We start from the raw sequence: 19,842 nt of genomic DNA on the forward strand, positions 1-19,842 counted from the left end.
ATGGAAAAATTCGTACGTAACGTACGAAAGTCTCGAGGCGGTGGGATTATGAACGAAACTCTGTCTCGCGTTACACCGTGGGGAGCAATGGCAAGCGCCACACGCTTGGAAAACCGAGGATAACACTCGAGGTGTCTCGATCGTCTCGACGGTAACAACGGTTCACCCTTGTGTACGCGTACTCCCTTTTCCTCGACCGCGACACTCACCCGACGTTGTCATCGCGATATCGGGAATCGGTTTTGGGGAAAAATTGTACCCAAGAGTGGAAGCACAGAAACGAAAGCGTTACAGAAACGAAAGCGTCGTGATATATTCCGTTCGCGACAGTGAAAAATTAATTTCCTCGCCACTTCGTAAACTCCGTTCAACCGTTACTTAACCATGGATCCAATCGATCTTAAAGAGCCCGCTTTTAGAACAATGAGTGTAACTTGAGAAATAATGGAATAGTCTAAGTGCTCGAATTAAGCATTAATTTTTGGGGAATTTTATTTTTCGCTTTGTAATACGAACTTCGTATCTTTTTTTTCTTCCTCTTCGATTTTCCTCGCCTCCATTCCCTTTATTTACCACCATTATACCGCTTATTTCCTCATCGACGAAACGTGGAAATTAGGTCGCAATCGATGGTTAACATAGGTTTCTATCGGTTTGCGGGAACCTATCAACCGGAAGTTTGAAAGATCGTCATCTAAAAAAAAAAAAAAAAAAAAATTCCCTTGTCATCAGCGTTCCTTCTCTAAAGATCAGAGCATGGTCACGATAAAGAAATAGGTCAGCTCGTATCCGGTTAACAACTCTCCTTTACTTCCGCTTCCTCCTCGTATTACATCCGCGATTTGTTGTCGAAGTGAATCGAGATTATTGGATCCCTGGTAGGAGGAGGCGCGCTAATATTCCTGCGGGCGGGCGTTGTTGAAAGCGCAATTGAAACTTCCACTTTGGTCATTATTTTTCGATCCGACATCCGACGATGACTACGACATCTGGATTCGTTCATTACTTTCATACCTCGCCTCCGCTGCCGCTCTCGCTTATTACGAAACTTACGACGGTATCTTGGAATAGTAATTAAGGCGCACTCTCGTTCCTATTCTTTCCCTGAACGACGCTGTACTAATTAATCTGCGTACGGAGGAATCTCGAGTAAAGGGGGGAAAAAAGAGCAAGGAGAAAACAGGTTGAAACTACTCTAACGAGGAAATATTTTAACCGTTGAAAATCGTTCCCAGAGTACCACGGTGCTTACTTGGCCAGACAGGGGGTTATAGGCTAGCAATATGGCCGGACAAATATTATTAAAATAAAATAATCGTTAGTTGGAGGGAAGAGAGAAAGGCCATAATCAAATGAATGCGATAGAATGAGACTGGTCTGAACGAGAAAAGTTAATAGACGAAATTATTCCACCGATATCATTATTTGATTTCTCTCTAAGGAATATGAGATTTTCCTTTTTTTTTTTTTTTTTTTTATCAAAGATTGAAGAAGATACTAGGAAAGATCGAGATACTCCGGAAGAATACGGATTCGGGGATACTTTTCTCTTTCACATTTAAATCGAACAATTTAGAATGATTTAAGAATAATTGTATCGACCGATCTCTCCTCTTGCTCCGCGATTCAATCAAAAGTCGAACATCGTAACGAAACGAGACGAGATAAAGGGTCAGCCCTCGAAATAGTCCCGACAAAAATACCACGATGGATATATATCACCGATTGAAACGAAATCAATACGATTCGAGAACTGTTAACCAACGTCGAAAAACAGACTTAATAAAATATAAAACAAATCAACGGTTGCGCGGAGTAGAAAAAACAAAATAAAAAAAAAAAATATGCGCGCACATAGGTGGATGTATCGCCATTGACTGGAAACGACACACGTTTCAAAGATTGATCGTTCCCTCGAAACGAAAGGATGAATTAATAAAAAATAAATAAATAAAAAATAGAAAAGAACCGACAATATAATAAAACTTGGGACGTATTTATCCTATAGGGTTGATAATCGATAGTCACATGTAGAAGTCGCGAGCCCGCTCGAACCGTCACAATACACGATGTTGCACAAAACCTAGGATCTGGCAGCTGCAGTTGCAGCTGCACCAACGCTGATACCAGGTCCAGCCTCTCCCGTTTAATGCTTCCATACCGCGCCTATGCACCATACCCTACGAGAACTTGCATGGCCACTGTTAGATAGCGGCTTTGGGGAACGGTGGCCGAGAGAGAACGTCAGATCATAGCTACATACGTTTGTACAATTGTGCACCACCCATCTGCATTCTATGAGCTGGACCACCAACCACTATCCGAAACATGCTCCCTTGTCTCCTGTGGAAAGCATAGGTGATGCCAATCATCTCTATTCGAACCTGCGCCGCCCTCTACGCGCTCGATTTTAACGAATACCCAGTGTAACATCGTTTCGTGATTTATTCGATTTAATCTAACTTTCTTTCCTTTCTTTCTTTTTTTCGAATGAAATATAATCGTAAAAATAATACGTATATATACGTAATAGCGTAATGGAAAAAATTCTATCCAAGCTTCTGGTTAATTGATCAAATCAATCGATGAATTGCGATACGTGGAAAATGGAGAAGTAATTTTTCTTTTTGCATTTTTTTAAATATAACAGGCAGAGTTCTTATTCGATACGACGATTAAAGGAATCGAAAAAATATTGAGAACATTTAAAACAATTCACGAGCTGCGGGAATGAAAATTCTCAGGTCTCGTTGAGAAATGAGTATTATTTTTATAATAATCCATCGACACCGAGAAGAAAGAAAAACCTACGATTTTTATAACCGTAATGAAAATCGTCGGTCAAGAAAAAACTATCCCTCGAGAGGATATTAAAACAGGCGGATTATTTCGTAAGTAAGTATCTTAATTCGGATAAAAATGGCTTGGTTTTTGCCGCAGATAATGACCCTATTATATCGAGATCCCGGTTAGCAACTTTTTAACCAGGGCTTTCGTCTCTGTGTTAGGCAATATTCCCCGCAATACACGCTCCAAGATTTGAGAGCGATAGTTCCGCTTTGTATTCGACCTCGAACCTCCATACTCGTTTCGTGCACCAAAAGAAGAATCACTATATTTCTTCCCTCCCCTCTATCTCCCTCTGTTCTCTTTTTTTCACGTTCTATTCGCTCCTCGGACCGACTATTAATTTCCCACATTCATTATACATATCATAAATATCGAGGAACATCTAGTCCCCCCTCTCTCCCCTTTTTGATTATCGAACGCGTTTTTAAATTTCATTTCGATTCACTCGATGGAAAAAGTAAAAAAAGAAAGCGAGCAGAGGATCGAAATTCAATTAAAGTAACGAACGATATTTTTACAGGATCGCGAAACGTAACGAATTAAAGTCAAGCCCATGGCGGGGAAATGGCGAGCGAAACGTTTATGGAAAAAGAGAAGGATAAGGGATATAGCGTGCGTACGATGCACGAACGAATTTATCGATACAATTGCGTATTTCAAGTATCGGGGGGACGAGTCTCGTCTTGATATCCCGACTAGCTAATTTTCCATATACCTTCTCCAAGTGAAAACACGGCCGTTTCGACGCGTATCCCGCGGAGTGGAACTGTATCGCGATTCAGATTCGTTACATCAAAGCGGCCACCGAATCGAATGGTTAAAGCGATGTAAAAATATGAAAACGGATTGCATCAAAGGATGGCGACCTCCGCCAATGCTCGAAATGTCGAGAGTAAAAAAAAAAAGGAATGCGCGCCGCAAATGTAATTGCAACGTTTATTAAATCTACCGCGATCAAATATAATACGTGATTTTTCCAATTTTTATTAAACAACCCCGGCGAAAAGAGGAGGCCATCCACCGCGTTACAAAGCGTGCGCGACATCCCCTTTGATTCCGCCCGAGCCCCTCATTGTTTCCATTCCCATTCTTTTTTCCATAATTATCATAAAAACCCTTGTGACCCGAGTTTCTATGTATTTTTCAAGCGGTGAGTAACGTATTGCTTGCCTCGTAACGTTCCATTGAGAAAAAGGAGAAGCCAACGGAAAACAAGAGCGAGGGAAAAATCTGCAGGATGTGAAATTAACGAAACAAATTCGAAAATGTTTGTTACTTCTATATTCCTGTTATACGATCGTTTATTATTCATTCATTTAACCTCCTCCTCCTCCTCCTCTTCTCGCTCATCTCGTTCGATTCGCTGCGCTTTAATTATCAGAATTTACGGGAATCACGTCGCGTGGACGAAGGGAGGATCGTGGGCGAAAGTTTCGAGGATTATAATATTCATCGTTGGCGAACGGGAAAAAAGGAAAAGTAGGGAAAGAAAAGCGAGTCGAAGAATGGAAAGCGAAAAAATATGCGCAGCAAAGGAGATATCTGGAACAAATCGGGGTGGCGCGATGCGCGCAACCCTTTTTCTCCGTCTCATCGCTCTCTCCTTCTCTCCTTCTTTCTCTTCATCCGCTTTTTCTCGGGCGCACGTTCATCCGGCAACACACACGTAGCAGACACGTGGAGAAGACACGCGGAAAAGATCGCATACAACTGTACGATCTTCCTCTCTATCGCTATCTTTCTTCCATCCAGCCCATTGTTCTCAAGAACCGTGCACGGCGCTTTGCCTATAACAACGTACATTGTATTTTCGAACAATGGGAAGATCCTCCGTCCTCATCGCCATTTCCACCCTCTTTGCCACCTTATCGGTGCTTTTTTCAAAGGCAAGACCAAGCTTCCCGCGCGCTTATTAATGGTGGCAAGCGGCAAACGATCGTCGAGTTTCGATCCGTGATCAAGCGGATTTTTATTTCCACCGGTGGATCCAGCTTTTCTATATTATACTATTATTCTATATTCTCTTTTTTTTTTTCTTCCCCCCTCGATACACAATTCACAGACATTGTTTATTATTCGTCGATCAACAAGAACCGATTCATTTTAACGTCAATAGCCGGCAATTTCTTTTCTTTTCTTTTCTCCCGGAACGACTGCTTTATTTCCCTCGATTGCGTTTTCACGATGGCTCTCGATGCATAATACCCGATCCCCCCTTCTTTGTCTCATTAATTAAATGACCCGGCCATCCTCTTATTTCCCGATCCTCGTAACAATACCGCCGGTACCGACGATTAACTCCAGAAAAATCCAGATTACCAGAGATACCGAGAATCGCCGACATTCTCAAGGACATTCAATATATCCTCTTATTTTATACGCATATGGCATATCCCTTTTTTCACAGGGACGATTAAAAAGTTACGAAGCGTGGAAAATATAAAAGCGAGGAGATAAATCGTCGGTGACGACGATACCGTTTTTACGACGATAAAACTTCGCCAAGTTTCCCTCCCCTTTGCTCCCGAGATTTCATCCAGACTCGCCTAATATTCGTATCCCTCCCCTCCCTCTTGAAACAGTAACATCTCCCTTTACCCTTAACCCTCCCGAATTCTAAACTTCGGTCGGCGAAATAATTAACCGTTTCATTTGGAGGAAACTCCGCGCGTGGATTCGAAAGAAGACGCTCCCAGATAGAACGAGCGACGTAACCAGCTTGTATTACCACCTCGTACCTTCCCGTGATTTGCAACCAATGAACCAATGGAGAAGTTTCGCCTCGCCCATCCCCCGTTCCCTTAATCGAATAATCCTCCACAGTCCCGGGGAGAACAACTTTCTACTTACTTAGTTAGAAATACGCACACAGAGACAATGCGTTCCAAGTATCGACCATCCCACCAGTGGAAACGTTAGGGTTTCTTTCCCCTTCTTCCCGATTCTTCGAGGAATATCGAGGGGGTAGAGAAAGGAGAAGGGGTAGGTGGATGCCTGTCGCGTGTAACGGCGCGTGCACGCTTGTTTCCGCGCCGAGTTATCCCAGAGCGGAGAAATTAGATTGTACGCATCGTGCAACGCACGTACGACATTCGTTGGCAAAGTGATTTTCGTTCGTGCGCATAATAATAAGCAACGACGAGGCAGAATTTTCTATCCTCCCTTCCCCTCCGGGTAAGGAAGGGTAGTAGAACGAGCGATCGAGGGTTTAACGGAAGGGTGGTTTGTCTAACCGGTTGCCATAACAAGGGACGAAGGGCCGGCGCGCTCGTATATTCCGGATCATTTTACCGTATAAACGTTTAAGCAGTAAATTGATTGCCCCTACGGCTCATGCCGTAAACCCAATAAATGTAATCGTGGCCGCCGATTATATCGTTGCGAAATCGCGTGCGATCGTGCCGCGTAATCGGGCGCGTAAATTTCTACGCGACACCGTGCAATTAAACAATACCAGGCATGCCTACGGATTGGAGGATAAGCGGTCTTGACTCGGTTCATTATCAACCAATTCGAAACCGGCTTGCACTTGGGTCACGATCCATTCCAAGAAGGCGAAATGAATCGCGGTGCCTTCGCTCGTTCCTTCGCGTTTCTTCCACTTTTTTTCCGTTTCAGAATTTTTATATAGCAACGTTTTATAGGAGCGTTGTGTCATGGCACCGAGGTTAACCGAGACACGCGAAACGTTCGTTTGGGAAACGCTTGGGAAATTTCCTTGTTGCAAAAAAGGAAATATATATCCGTATGTAACTCGATTCGCATCGAGAGAGAAAAACCGGGCTATTTATTCGAAAGTTTGCAAGAAGTGGAGAGAGAGAGAGAGAAGGGGGAAGGGTGAAGAGCAGGAGGCAAGGCAAGAGTAGTATAAGTTGCCTCGCCAATTTCTAAAGGCAGTTTCTTATCGATACGCTGTTAACGAGATAATCCTGCGAGCAACGAAATTACGTTTACGAAAGATTTTTACATTAAAGAGTCTAGCTAACGATACTCGCTCTCTTTTTCCCCTAAGTTTCTACGAAAACTATGAACGATCGATCGAAACGTCGCGAGAAAAAAGGAAAAGATCCTCAAAGTCCTTAGAAGAAACTAAATGAAACTGCTTTCTTCGCGAGTCGAGCAAAAATTACTCCTCCCCTGAATACTGAAATACTGAAAAACTTTTACCGTTTAACGAACGAGCATCGTTGAAATAAAGGTAAAAAAAATTTGAAAACCGTGCGCTTCGATTTGGCAATAAAAACGAATCGAAATTAAAACGCGAATGCGTTAAAAATTAGAGATATTCGAAATATTCGATCGGGAAATTTTTATTTCGATTTTGCTTTAATCGTTTCCAATTTTGTGCGATTTCCAAAATTTCAATCGTATCTAAACCAAGTTGAAAAATTCCTCTCCTATCGATCGCCGTGTTTCTCTTGATCCGAAGAAAAATTACACCCTAAGCTCTAATTGCTGCGAAGAAACCCGAGGCCAAAGATAACAACGAAGCACACTTGCCACGAGTATAAGTATAATCAAGTCCAATTGTTGAGCGAAGAAATCCTTTGAAAAAGAATCTGGCTTCGTTGCCTATAAACCCCCCCGTTTTATCTCAGTTTCGAATTCGATCAAGCCAGATATTTTTTTTTTTTTAACGAAACACGAAACTGCTATTCCACGAAAATTTTGGAATTAGAAAAAAAAATATCGCGAAATAGTCGAACTGTCAATCACAAAGGAACGAACCGTCCAGTTGTTTTGTTGATAACATCGTTGAATATTATTCTGTTTCCACCAGGATTAATTTGGCTCGCAGTTACAGCAAGTAAATTCGTTTATACCTTCAGGCGTAATCGATGATTTGGCTCCGGTTCAAACGATCAATCATTTGGCTCGGCCAACTGTTGACCAAATGAAAGCGTTATTTCAAATGACACGGAGATTCCCGGTACGGGCTCGGTTTCGCCTTTAACCAGACTGTCGAATATGGGACAGGAAACATAAACTTCGGCCTATGCAGTTGCAGCGATTTGTACGCGGTATTTGCTACGGGCATAAATAACACGCCATTTCGTTAATTATGACAATCATTTAAACTTGTCGATTTGTGCGAACAATTCCGCCAAATAAACTAGGTGATATTATTATTAGTGCGCGATACTATGCGAATACAGGAAGAACTGTATTTTAACCTCGTTGACATTGAGAACTTTTATCAACTTTTTACCTATATGTTATCATACTATTCAAAACTATCGATCGATCGATCCTTTTGTCAAAAAAATTCTTTTCATAAATAGTTTTATATATATATATATATAGAAAGAGAGAGAGTTCGAATATTTTTATAATATTCATTTCCTTTTTAAATATTTAAACAATGGTTCATAATACATCAACGATGTTTATTGCTTGCTATCCGCATACTTTAATATACTGAAAAATATTTTCGTCACGTTATTACGAAAATTTATCCTTTACGTATGAGATACAATAAGATTAAAATTATACCAGAATCTGGAAATTGCGCCAAGTTTTATTTATATTCCTCCATTATTATATTTCTTCGCATTTTTCCTAATTTCTGATCGCCGTACATTTTCCATCTTTATTATCTCCGCTTCATTGTTATAAATAATTTCCCATTTAAAGTCTACGTTCTTTAAAAGCGCGTTTCGACCTAATTCTATAAATTGGGGCTCGTTAAAAAGTGAAGATACCCGGCTGCTCTCCCGACTTTCCCATGGTATATTCACTGGAATCGATCGTAATGGTCGGTCCGTGTACCTTTCGCGGCGTTAGTGATAAGCCCCCGAAAGCATCGGGATTAGTATACAACGATAAATCAGAATTAATTTGAACGTCGACGCTATCCCTTTTAACGTTCAGTTTTACTTGGCCTCGGACGAGCGAGAGATCCGAAAAGAGAGATTCGAAATGTGTATGAACGATAAGAGAGATGAAAAGGCGACGAGGCAAAGCAAAAGCGTGACGAGAAAGAGAGAGAGAGAGAGAGAGAGAGAGAGAGAGAGAATGGTAGAGGTGGAAGTCTATAGGAAGATTCATAAATCCAAATAAACGTTTTCGAGACTCTCTTCTGCCTTGCAGATTTCAAACAATTCGCGATTCTAAAGAGAATTCGAATATCCCTTTCTCTTCGGTTAATATTCCTTTTCACGTTATTCATTGTTCCAACGTATGGTTCAGCGACCGGCGCTGGACAACGGTCCTTTAACGACGACTTGACAGTTGAATTTTAAAGTAAATCCGGCCCATTATTACGCGGCCGACAGGGCAATTTGCTGCCCGTTAAAAGTGTGCATACACGCCGCTACTCGTTCAAATAATCGGGATAATTTATAAAACAATCGTCTCTTTTATTCTCGTATGAACGTATAATAGAAAAAAATATAATGTAAGCGAACAAATCTATCTGAAATGGGAAAAACGTTTCTCGCTCATTGTTCGACCAAGAAAATTATATTGTGACGAAAAAAAAAAAATAATAATAATAATACGAAAAATAAATCTAATAATATACTTCCTTTGCTTAATGGGGATGAAATTAATAAATATCGATATTGTAAAAAAAAAAATAATAAAAATTATTTTAGAAAGTTAAAAATTCTATTCCAATACTTTTCTCTTTTCATTCTGGAAATAATTATCCAGATTTAATAAACGAGAATTAAATATAAATTTCGTTCGCGAATAACAACTTTTATAAAAATGCTTCCTAAATTTACTGTAATTGAATAATATGATATATAAGTACGTGAAATGCAAGTTCTAAGCACGATGCTTCCACAATGAATCCAATTCTCAACGATCATCTGTATCTACACGAGTCTTTTATAAACGGTTCTTTTTACTTTATCGTATATTTTCCCATCGTCAGGAATGGAACGGCAAAATTTTCTTGCTTTTACCAAGTTTACTTTAAGACGAAACGCTCCCGTATAAATTTCTTCGGGCAGGAAACTGTCTCGAGATATGAAGAAATTAGCGTTAAGCATAGAAAATGCTGGATGATGCCTGTTGGGCAGGGGAGAAACGCTTGAATAAAAATCTGCACGTGCCGGAACTCATAAATCTCGGCGCGTACGTGACGCTTCAACCGAGATTCGAAAGCTTAATCTTGCCTCGGGAAATTGGCCCTTAAACAATGCAGCCCGCTCCTATCCCCGATTCGACTAACAATAAGGTATAAACTGATTTGTCCCTCGTCCATTTGTAACGTATCGAGTCAATTTAGAGAAATAATTGTAAAAGTTCTACCCTCGATTTTTCCTAAATCGATTAAAAATTCCCCCAAGTGTCCCGCAATTTGCATCCTAATGACTTTTCGCGAATAGCCTTCGAACAAGACAATTATCTTGCCAATTATAATTCGAAGAAATCGCGTTAATTCCATTTTATTTCATTACTTATCCCGTTCGAATTAGAAGGAAGGAATCGATGAACAATTTGATGAGAATAGAGTATACGTTTCTCTCTCGATAAACTTGCATCATCTATCAACTTTTCTAACGATCTTTCGACGAAGAAATATCAAAATCTGCGGGCGTTTTACGAAGATAACGTGGAAAGTAACGTTCCAGAAGATTGATCCTTGGAGGAAAAGAAAGGAAGCAAAAGGGAAATAGTTCCAGAGATCGTTATTTATCGACGTGAAAGTAGTACACCGACCGCAAAGTGCCACCAAAGCCTTTTAATAAGGAAGTCCTCTCGTTCCATATTCCCCTGGGCCGACACGTTATTACTCCGGATACCTGCATACTTGGAGCGTTTCCTCTCATTTTTCATCCCCCTCCTCGAGAACCAACCCTCGCTCGAGATCGGGAAGAAGACTGCAGACAGATGGATAGCACGAAAAAGAATATAAAAACTCGTGTAACAGCGTGTAAAAGCATGGTTCACACATATACATTTGGAAAAGTCACGAAATCCCGAATCGACTGGCGATCCTCGCTCTCCGCGCATCCTCCATCGATCGACATTTTCTGGACAACCCTCTTTTGGAAGCGCGTTGGTTGGTTGTCAAGCGCACACAACCCTCAGAAACTTGGAAAAGGTACGCCGGTGAAATTTCACTTTCAGGTGACAGGAGAATGGAAACCGGAAATCCTTCTTGTCACACTTAAATGGCTGAATCCATCGCGAATTGGATGCGTCCACTCGTTGATTTGTCACGCCCTTTTATTCGCTAACGAACATTACCCCGTCTCTATCTTTCTTCCAATTTTTCAACCAGAATTTTTAACGTTGAAATTCACGTTAATCCACCTGTCGTGGCGAGATTTCCCCGCAACTCTTTCGTGTATCTCGGTCGCAATCACATATTTACGAAAGAAAGAGGGTAAAAGTAAATCGGACGTTTCGTTTCGTTTCGTTTCGTTTCGTTTCGTTTCGTTTCGCGACGCTGAGAAAATCTTTGCCAAGTTGGCGAGAAATTTTCAAGCGATAAAATATTCAACGGATGAAACAAGTAGATGATAGTCGAATAGAACGTGATAAATTAGAATTCTTCGAAATTGCTCTGATTAATCGAAATAATATCGACGAAACACGATGATCTTTGTGACAAAAGAAATATTGAGAATTTAAATCGTCCTATCGAGTTATTTTCCACGAGTCGTGAAACTCGGTAACGAATCGTCGTTACTTTCGAATAAATTAAGAGCGTTTATTAATCAAGTTCGACGTAACGGAAAATCGATCGCCTAAATTGAATTAGAGCAGTAACACGGTGGCCAAAACTCGCGTACAAAGGGAACGAAACGGACGCAATTAAACGTTCAATCACAATTATGCGATATCCGACAAACGTTCGATCAGCCGAAAAAAGTAATTGCTTTAAGTGTAAAGTATCCCAGTTGAAATCGGTCCACGAAAATAACAGGTCTCTCTATCTCGAAAGATTTTCCTCGAGTCGAATGATCATTTTCGTCGATAAGGTCGAAATGCACTAGCGCGAAATGAAAGTCCGTTACAATCGACAATATTCATCGTATGGCGCGGAATAAGGGTTACGGATAAGATTATGGCAGGTGGTGAGATTATTCGAAATGTTAACGATCTGGAAAATCGTTCACATCGCGATATTTTTCACATCTCGCTTATTAGCGATAATCTTTCGCTGATTTCAACAAAATATCCGACAAATCGTCTCGTTCAATCGATATTATATCTCTTCCAATTGTTTTCTTCTTTCGTTCCACTTGCGTCGTGCAATTCGATTAAACCAGAGGATCGATAACAAGGAATTCGATTAAATTCTGCGATAAGGGGTAAAAAAAAAAAAAAAAAATAGTTGAATTTCGAAACGAAACTAATTAAACTTTTCAAATCTGTTCCAACATTTTTTGCAATTGGACGGAAGACGAAATTGCGACGCATCGCGGACCATCTAAGAGACAACAGTGATATGTACGGTCGGAAATGCGTCGAGTATATCGGCAACTTCCGGTTGACCTATCTCTGCGCGTTCCGCAACTGAAATTTCGACTCGCACCGATTGCGAACAGGAAGCATCGTGGATCGATATCTCGATTCGTGTTCCGGGGACCGCACTGTTTATGGACGGATGATTATGAGCTCGATGAATGTCCATCGATGGATTCGACGTATCAACGAACGCGGGAATAGTATAAATGAGGGAATATTGCAACAGGGGATCGTCGTAACGTCGTCGTAATTTAGAAGAATCGATGCCTCGATTATGAGTAAAAATTTTCTCTAATTAGAGAGAGGAAGGTGCAACTAGACGAGGAAGGGGAAGTATTGGAAAAGCGGGAAGACTGACCATAAAAATAGTCAAGCAAATACGTAGTAAACGGTGGAAAATAGTTTGTGAAACGTGAAATACGCGTCGATGCCCTTTCACCCGGATTTCCCCAAGGTATTCAGAAAATTATCAGAGAGTACCAGAATTTTCAGGCTGAAGAATTTACGCGATTCTCCCTTGATACGGTCTCCGAACGCGATATCGCTCGCTTCTTTCTTATCTGTTGAATCTTCCTCGCTTGAAATATCGAAATTACATGGCACGGATACTCGCATAGATTCGTTCTAATCGGTAGCCGAATCGACGAAGTAGAAATTTCTCCTGCAACTCTATTAATAATCGGATCCTCGAGGCATAAAAGGATTGTTGATGTTCAACGCTTTGTACAATTACGTGACTCTGAAAAACGCGACTCTTTTATCCGTATAAAAATAAAAAATCGAACGAAATATTTCATCGGACTTTGGGAAAACGCTTTTAATACATTTTAAAACCGTTGGTTGTACTACTTTTTCCCTTCAGTTGTAGTACTTTCGCAGTAGTAGTAGTAATCGACGTAAAAACGCGATTAACTTTCTGTCAAAGTTATGGTGTATCGAATAATCTATGAATAATTGATTCTTTTTATCAAGTTACGTTCAAATTCCGATAATTGTCCTTTTGTGGAGTTTTACGAGAACGAGTATTTCCGAGGTTTCAAGTCGAATTAATAAACATGAAAAATATGAGACGTTCTCTAAATGTGAATAATAGTCGCGTACAATTGTTTACCAGATTATTTCCTACGTTAGTTAATTTGCAATAAAAATCGTTGCAAGTAGTTCGAGAATCGATAGTTTACATCGTTTTTTCGAGATCGATGCATGAATTGTTAATTTCGAAACCCTTTCCGGCCAACTGGACTTTTCCAACCGTTTGTTTTGAATCGCGCGGAGAAAACGCGTTAATTAATTCGCCGAAGCAGTCATTCAGAAAATAAACCGTTTCACTCGATAACTGATACTCTTGCCGTTGTTTCCATAACCGATTTTTTCCACCATATAATTCTTTTTATTTATGATAATTTCCATTTTTATAGAAGAAAGAAAAAGAAAAAGAAACGGAGTGGATAAAAATTTTTATTCTCGAGTTACGCCCCAATGATAAATTTCGATATTAACCCCCGAAATTTCGTTCGTTATAATTCAACGTCAATTTCGATAAAAGCTTGGTGGAGGGAGAGAAGCATAAAATTACAAACGATTCGAAAGGTACCAATCAAGGTGTGCTGTATTTTTTTTAATTACACGTAATTCACGGTAGAAGTTCCGCATGTTAATCTACTTCGCTTTGCAAAGCGTTGTAGCTCTGTTCATGCTCGCGGTCGCACGTGTACCACGACGATATCACGCTTCCAGCCTCGTTTACTCGGTAAATTAAATACGAATTAATCCCATTTTCCCGAGACGCGTACGAAAGAGCACGTTTTAACGGCCTTCCCTACGTTTTACTTTCGTTAAAGTAAAACGCATCTAATTCCATTATTATGTAGTAGAGCCGTCCTTCTGTTTGTTTTAATTTTCACCGACGTCACCGCTGTATTTACCCCCCATTTTTGGTATCGTTAAATTCGGTAAATTCGAACGTAATTCTTCCTCTTTAATGTACCTATTCGAATTATAATTTACGCGACGTATAAAAGGTTTCGAAAACAAGGATTATCGGGAAAAAAGCGCCTGACTTGAATTTAATTTGATCACAGATTTCAATATTTCAGAAATTAACAAGAAAAAAAAAAACGAAATCAGACCAACATCATTTTGACAACGTCAAATGATATTGTAGTAAGTGCTACTTTTGGAATTGTCAAAAATCACAGGTTTTATCCAGGTTACGTCAATTCCAAAAATATTACCTTAAATGAAGATATTTTCGAGAAACGAAATCAAGAAACATGGCACGATTAATCCATTTAAAATTAAAACGAAATCGCAGTATTTAAAACTGTCTAAAACTTATTACATATGAATTTATAATTTAATATGTTTAATATTAACACCTAATCAAAGAATTAATTTCAATAGCTCCAATGTGTGGAGAAAAAAAGTTTTAAATAAAAAGAAAAACACGATTATACGAATAGAAGACGAGAAAGAAGTGCGAAAAGAATGAGGTCGTCGACCGTATCTCTGGTCCGCCTCATTTTTTTCGCTTCTCGTTACATTGGCCAAGAAAAAGCAGTTGCACTACTCGACACCATTCGACTTCGCGAATTTTCAAGCTCGATACAATCCTACTTCTCTTCGTAATTATTTAAATCAAAGAAAATATTCGAGAATCGATTCGAAAATCAATTCTTACTCGTAATTAAAAGCTCTATCGAACGAGTTCGCGATATATAAAAATGTTTGCTTATTTTTATATCTGTTTAAAAATTATAAAAAAATAATTTTTTATCACTCACCCAGTTCTGGACCACAGACTCTCGGTATGATCTCTAGAATGGCGCTGCAGGATGCATCCTCGAAGCACAATTGACGCGCGTAAAGACAGTTCAGTATTGCAACCGGTACTTTGATGTCGGATCCTGAAAGCAGAAATAACGCGACAGACGTTAGCAATAAAGAAGAGATAAAGTGTCTTTTTACGAGGGTATACATTCCAGGGGATGAAGGCGCAAAAAAAAAAAAAAAGGTTGATGAACAAAGCTTTGATCGCGTGGAAAATCCTTAATAATCACTACCGGGCGACTAACAATAAGAAAACACATAATGGATCGCGTTGAAATGCATTCTGATTATAGGAAATCGAAGATACTCGAACACGTAGATTGAAACGATTGAAAAAGAAAATAGAACGAGAAGAAAAGAAATGATTCACTCGAGAAAAACAATGGAAAGTTACAATTGCGATTTAATATATAACTAGTATTATTTATTGATAACAATATTTTGTTGACGAGATAACTCACGAAAGATCGCACTTATTCGTCAGGATAAAAAAGAATAAATGATCAAGATGTCCTTCGTAAACTTTTTTCATTCGACCATTCTATACTAATCAAGATAAACGAATAATCGAAATTGTACTATTGTATATAATTTGTGTATAATTTAATCGAAGTCAAATAATTGAAATACGATATAATTTACGTAATAGAGAATAAAAAAAATAAATAAATAAAAAGATATTGCAATTTGTGATATATAACCCACAACAAAAGAAATAAAGGATAAGAAATAAATAAAGAACGAAAGCAAAAGACGTTAAAGAAAAGAGATAACGACTTCGAGTAACTTTATAACCGACTATGCTCGACGTTCGAAATTATCCATTTATTTCTTAAAAAAAATTCGTGACGAAATTTAAAAACGGTAACCATAACCGGTGGAAGAAGAGAAGCACGGTCAAAGAAGGAAAAATGAAAGTAAAAAAAAAAAAAAAAAAAAATGGAAAACGAAGCACGGAAGAGACAAGAAAACTGTGCGGACTCTCACGGATTTTTACGAGCCACTCGCGAAACGGTAGTCGATAAAAGAAGAGAGTACCCCGCTGTAATTAATTACGAAACGTTCGCTACCGTTGGAAATAGCTATAAAAAAAAATGTACTATCTCGTATATATTCCCTCTCATGCCAGTTGTCCGTGCATATCCCGGAGCAGTGCGTTAGGAAGATAGACGGATTTTTCGAATCGTAAATCGAATTCGAAACCTTTTAACACAGTACCGCTCTTTCGAGTTCGACTAGGTTAAGGATAGCCACTTTCGGTCTCGTTTTTACGACTTCGCGAACACCATTTTTCACGGATTGATCTCATTCGATGTACGATCAAGATATTTCGAAATTAATCGTATCTGATAGATTCGAGATACAAAATATGAAATGTTTTCGCCTAATTCCCCTACGATTTTGTCTCGTATTCGTTGTCTCATATACGGGAAGACGAATAAGCATACACATACGCATAATCGAACAGTACACAACGCGAATTAGGCAGCCATTTTGACGTCGTAAATTATTAAGATGATATTGCGACCTAACAAAAGACACTCTAGCTGTTCAAACACATCACTTCAATTTTATTTTTATTCCACGAATGTATCAGAGCGTGCTTCGAACGAGGTTAGCAAACGAGGATAAATAAACACAGTAATTTCCTTTTTTCTATTGTTTCGAGTCGTGAAACGAAAAGTAACGCGGACCACGGGACGCCAAAGGAAACTGCGCAGAATATTTCATGCGTGCGAAAAAATATGAATGTTTAACAACGTGTACGAACACGCCGTGGAAGTTTACAACGCTTCGTGATGGAACTGCTCGTTTTTGCCGTGAATGTAAATTTGTTTCATGTTACTTACATAAAGTAGAACGACGCCACAACCGCTTTCGACGAGCTCCGGACGAGAAAGGATCGCTTGTCTTTAAGACGTTTAAAATTTGCAGCGTAGATGGCACGGCAATCACAAGCTACCGCTACCGTACAACTCAATTAAGAGTATTAATCAATGCAATTATATTATTTAAAAAATATATTTTTTTATTAATAAGATATCAGTGAAGAATTTTAAGATATATTTTATTTCTATTTGTATTAAATTATCAATAATATAATTTTTTGTAAACTTTTTAATGCTTCATAAATAATAAAATAGTAGTCATATTGACACTATATGTATTTCGATAGTAGAGCATGATTTTCCTATGATGGTACATTGTCGTCATTTTAACGAGTGAATTAAAGTGAAAATCGATGATGTTGAGTATTAATTTTGTGCTACAAGACATTTTCCAAAAGAGTATTATGTTCTACGTCAAACATCAATTGGTGAGAAAAATATAAAAATACTTCTTTTCTATTACGTCATATGTATAGTTCCATATGCATAGTTTACGTTCTTTTCATCTTTCAAATATATTCTATCGAATATTACGCCAAAAAATATTATATATTTGTTAAATAAACGAATGTAATAATCTAAAAAATAGATTATTCCATTACATTAGTTCTTTTCACGATATTAAAGAAAAGAAATAGCAATTAGATTTATGATTCATCATGATTAATTAGATTAAAGCTAACCATTTAAAAACAATTTATCGAAACGATGAAAAGAGCTAAACTAATAGCAGTATTTAAAAAGAATAGTAGCGAATAGTTAGTAAAACGTGCACGACCAGAGTAGAATAATATTTCCATTTAACTTCCGTTGCTCTTGAACTCACTTTTTCCATCTTGCTTTTTTCCACCAAGATAATTATTCATCGCTACCATGCCATCTTTCTTTTCGGTGCCGCCTTATAATGAGACGTTTGTTTTAAGTGCATGAGGCAGAAGCTTGTCCCTTTTACACTTTTTTTTTTTTTGCGACAAAACATTCGTGTCTAACAGAAATACAAGAGAAACAACCGGTTGTAAGGGAAAATAAAATTTGAATGAAACAGTAAAAATGTCCCATCCGAACGAAACATACGACATACAATCGTGCTTTCACTCGAAAACGATTGCTCGTGACCTACATCGATTCGGAAGATAACCTCATTGATCATATACTAGAATTTCGATACTACGACGAAAATTTTTACGATATTAAAGTATTTCTCGTAGTTTTGAAAGTATCATAGATCACGCAATCGTGGAAAAATCTACATAAACTTCGTATATAATTGTCTAATTCTTCGCGTAACGCTGTATCGCAACGCACATATTTCTATCATAGGTTGGCACTCCTTATTTCCTAGCCGTATCGACGGTTATAGCTCGTACGATAAAGCATGAGCATAGGCGCGTATTGTCGGCATATTGAACTGACCAGACAGTGGTAACAAGTGGAGAGATACGCGGCCACGTAATATGTACGTAATCGCGAGTTATATCGTTACATTAATTTCATGACTTACGCGGAACGTCCATGAAATTGCGATTAATCATGATTTACTCCTGTTCGAAGCGGCCACGGCCACTAGTATCGTCGGACTGACTGCGAGCTCATCGTTTCTCGCCTAACCGAAAAATCTATGTGTGTACAATATACGATATTGTTCGCTGAACGGATATGCTTAACAGAATCAATGTTTGATAATATTGCTAATATTCCACACCAGCATAATAGTACGATATTGTCGCGATCATATTATCGTTTAACGCACTAATACAATGCAATCCGTATAGAATAATTCCGATAGCCTGTGTTAATTGTCGAGATCTTAGTATAACAATTTTTTTTCATTTCTCGAATTCGGGAATTAAATCTTTTTTCGATTTCGATTATTTAATTCCGCGTTACGTGTAATATCCCTGATAAAACGTAAATGCGTTCTAAACAAGTCGAAAAAAAAAAAAAAAAAGAAGAAAAAAGGGTATCAAAAGTCCATGTGAAACGATGCGAATACGAGAAACAAAGTAACCTGGAATAACTAGTACGGTTGTACGATACTGAACAAACACAGCCGAATCGATACGAAAGGGGAATATTCGTCGCGAAAGAGTCTCATGGCCAGGTCGAGCGTTTTATTTCCGTGTGAGAGTGAAACATAGAAGTGAGAGAAGAGAATAGAGAAAGAGAGTAAACGTGCGACACGCGAACGTTATACGAAACGATAAAGCATTACCACGGATACAGCCATAATCTAGTTCGCCGGCATATTGACGAACCCACTCGTACAGTAATGCGTTACGAGTGGTTAGATAGGGAGGGGGCGCGTAATGTGTAATCGCGCGACGCATTATGATTCACGATCGCACACGCGAGCACGATAAAGTCCAGCTGTGCCGAGTCCACGCGTATACACGTCGCTAGTATGGTCATCTGGCCTGTCTGATTTCTGCTTTCCAGCCACACTGGAAAATCAACGTACCGTCATAACGATGACCGATGGCGAGAAGATTTTCTCTGTTATGTAATAGAGATACTAGATTGTCTAGGGAATTGTCCAGTAATCAACAGGGCGTAATTAAATAACCGATACGAATAATTAAATTATTTTTAAATTAAGAGACAACGTTAAAAGATATGTGATCATAGACTGTTAAAATAAAAAGTTACATAGTATTACGATACAAAAAGGTTACGAATAACGCTATAAATATTGTTTCATATTACGAAAAGTTAAAAATAGATTCTTAACGGTCTCTGTTCTTTAAGAATTTCGAAAACGAAGCGAGAGAAGATCCTTTCAAAAATAATTAAATCACTCGCAAAGAATATTTTGCTCGGGTCGCGTACAGACGAACGCTATTAGAGG

General features: G+C 38.8%; 1 protein-coding gene across 3 annotated transcripts in view; it reads right to left on the minus strand.

Annotated features, from left to right (window-relative positions):
• LOC122719512 overlaps nt 1-19,842 on the minus strand; it is a 234,108-nt gene that overhangs the window by 129,815 nt on the left and 84,451 nt on the right. For all 3 annotated transcript variants that reach the window (XM_043945404.1, XM_043945406.1, XM_043945405.1), the window contains exon 2: nt 15,063-15,185. In XM_043945404.1, the coding sequence (XP_043801339.1) occupies nt 15,063-15,185 (123 nt within the window). The remainder of the gene's footprint in view (nt 1-15,062; nt 15,186-19,842) is intronic.

The sequence above is a fragment of the Apis laboriosa genome, unplaced genomic scaffold (assembly GCF_014066325.1).
Source record: "Apis laboriosa isolate Shangri-la unplaced genomic scaffold, ASM1406632v1 scaffold79_cov154, whole genome shotgun sequence".
In the NCBI taxonomy this organism is placed as follows: Eukaryota; Metazoa; Arthropoda; class Insecta; order Hymenoptera; family Apidae; genus Apis; species Apis laboriosa.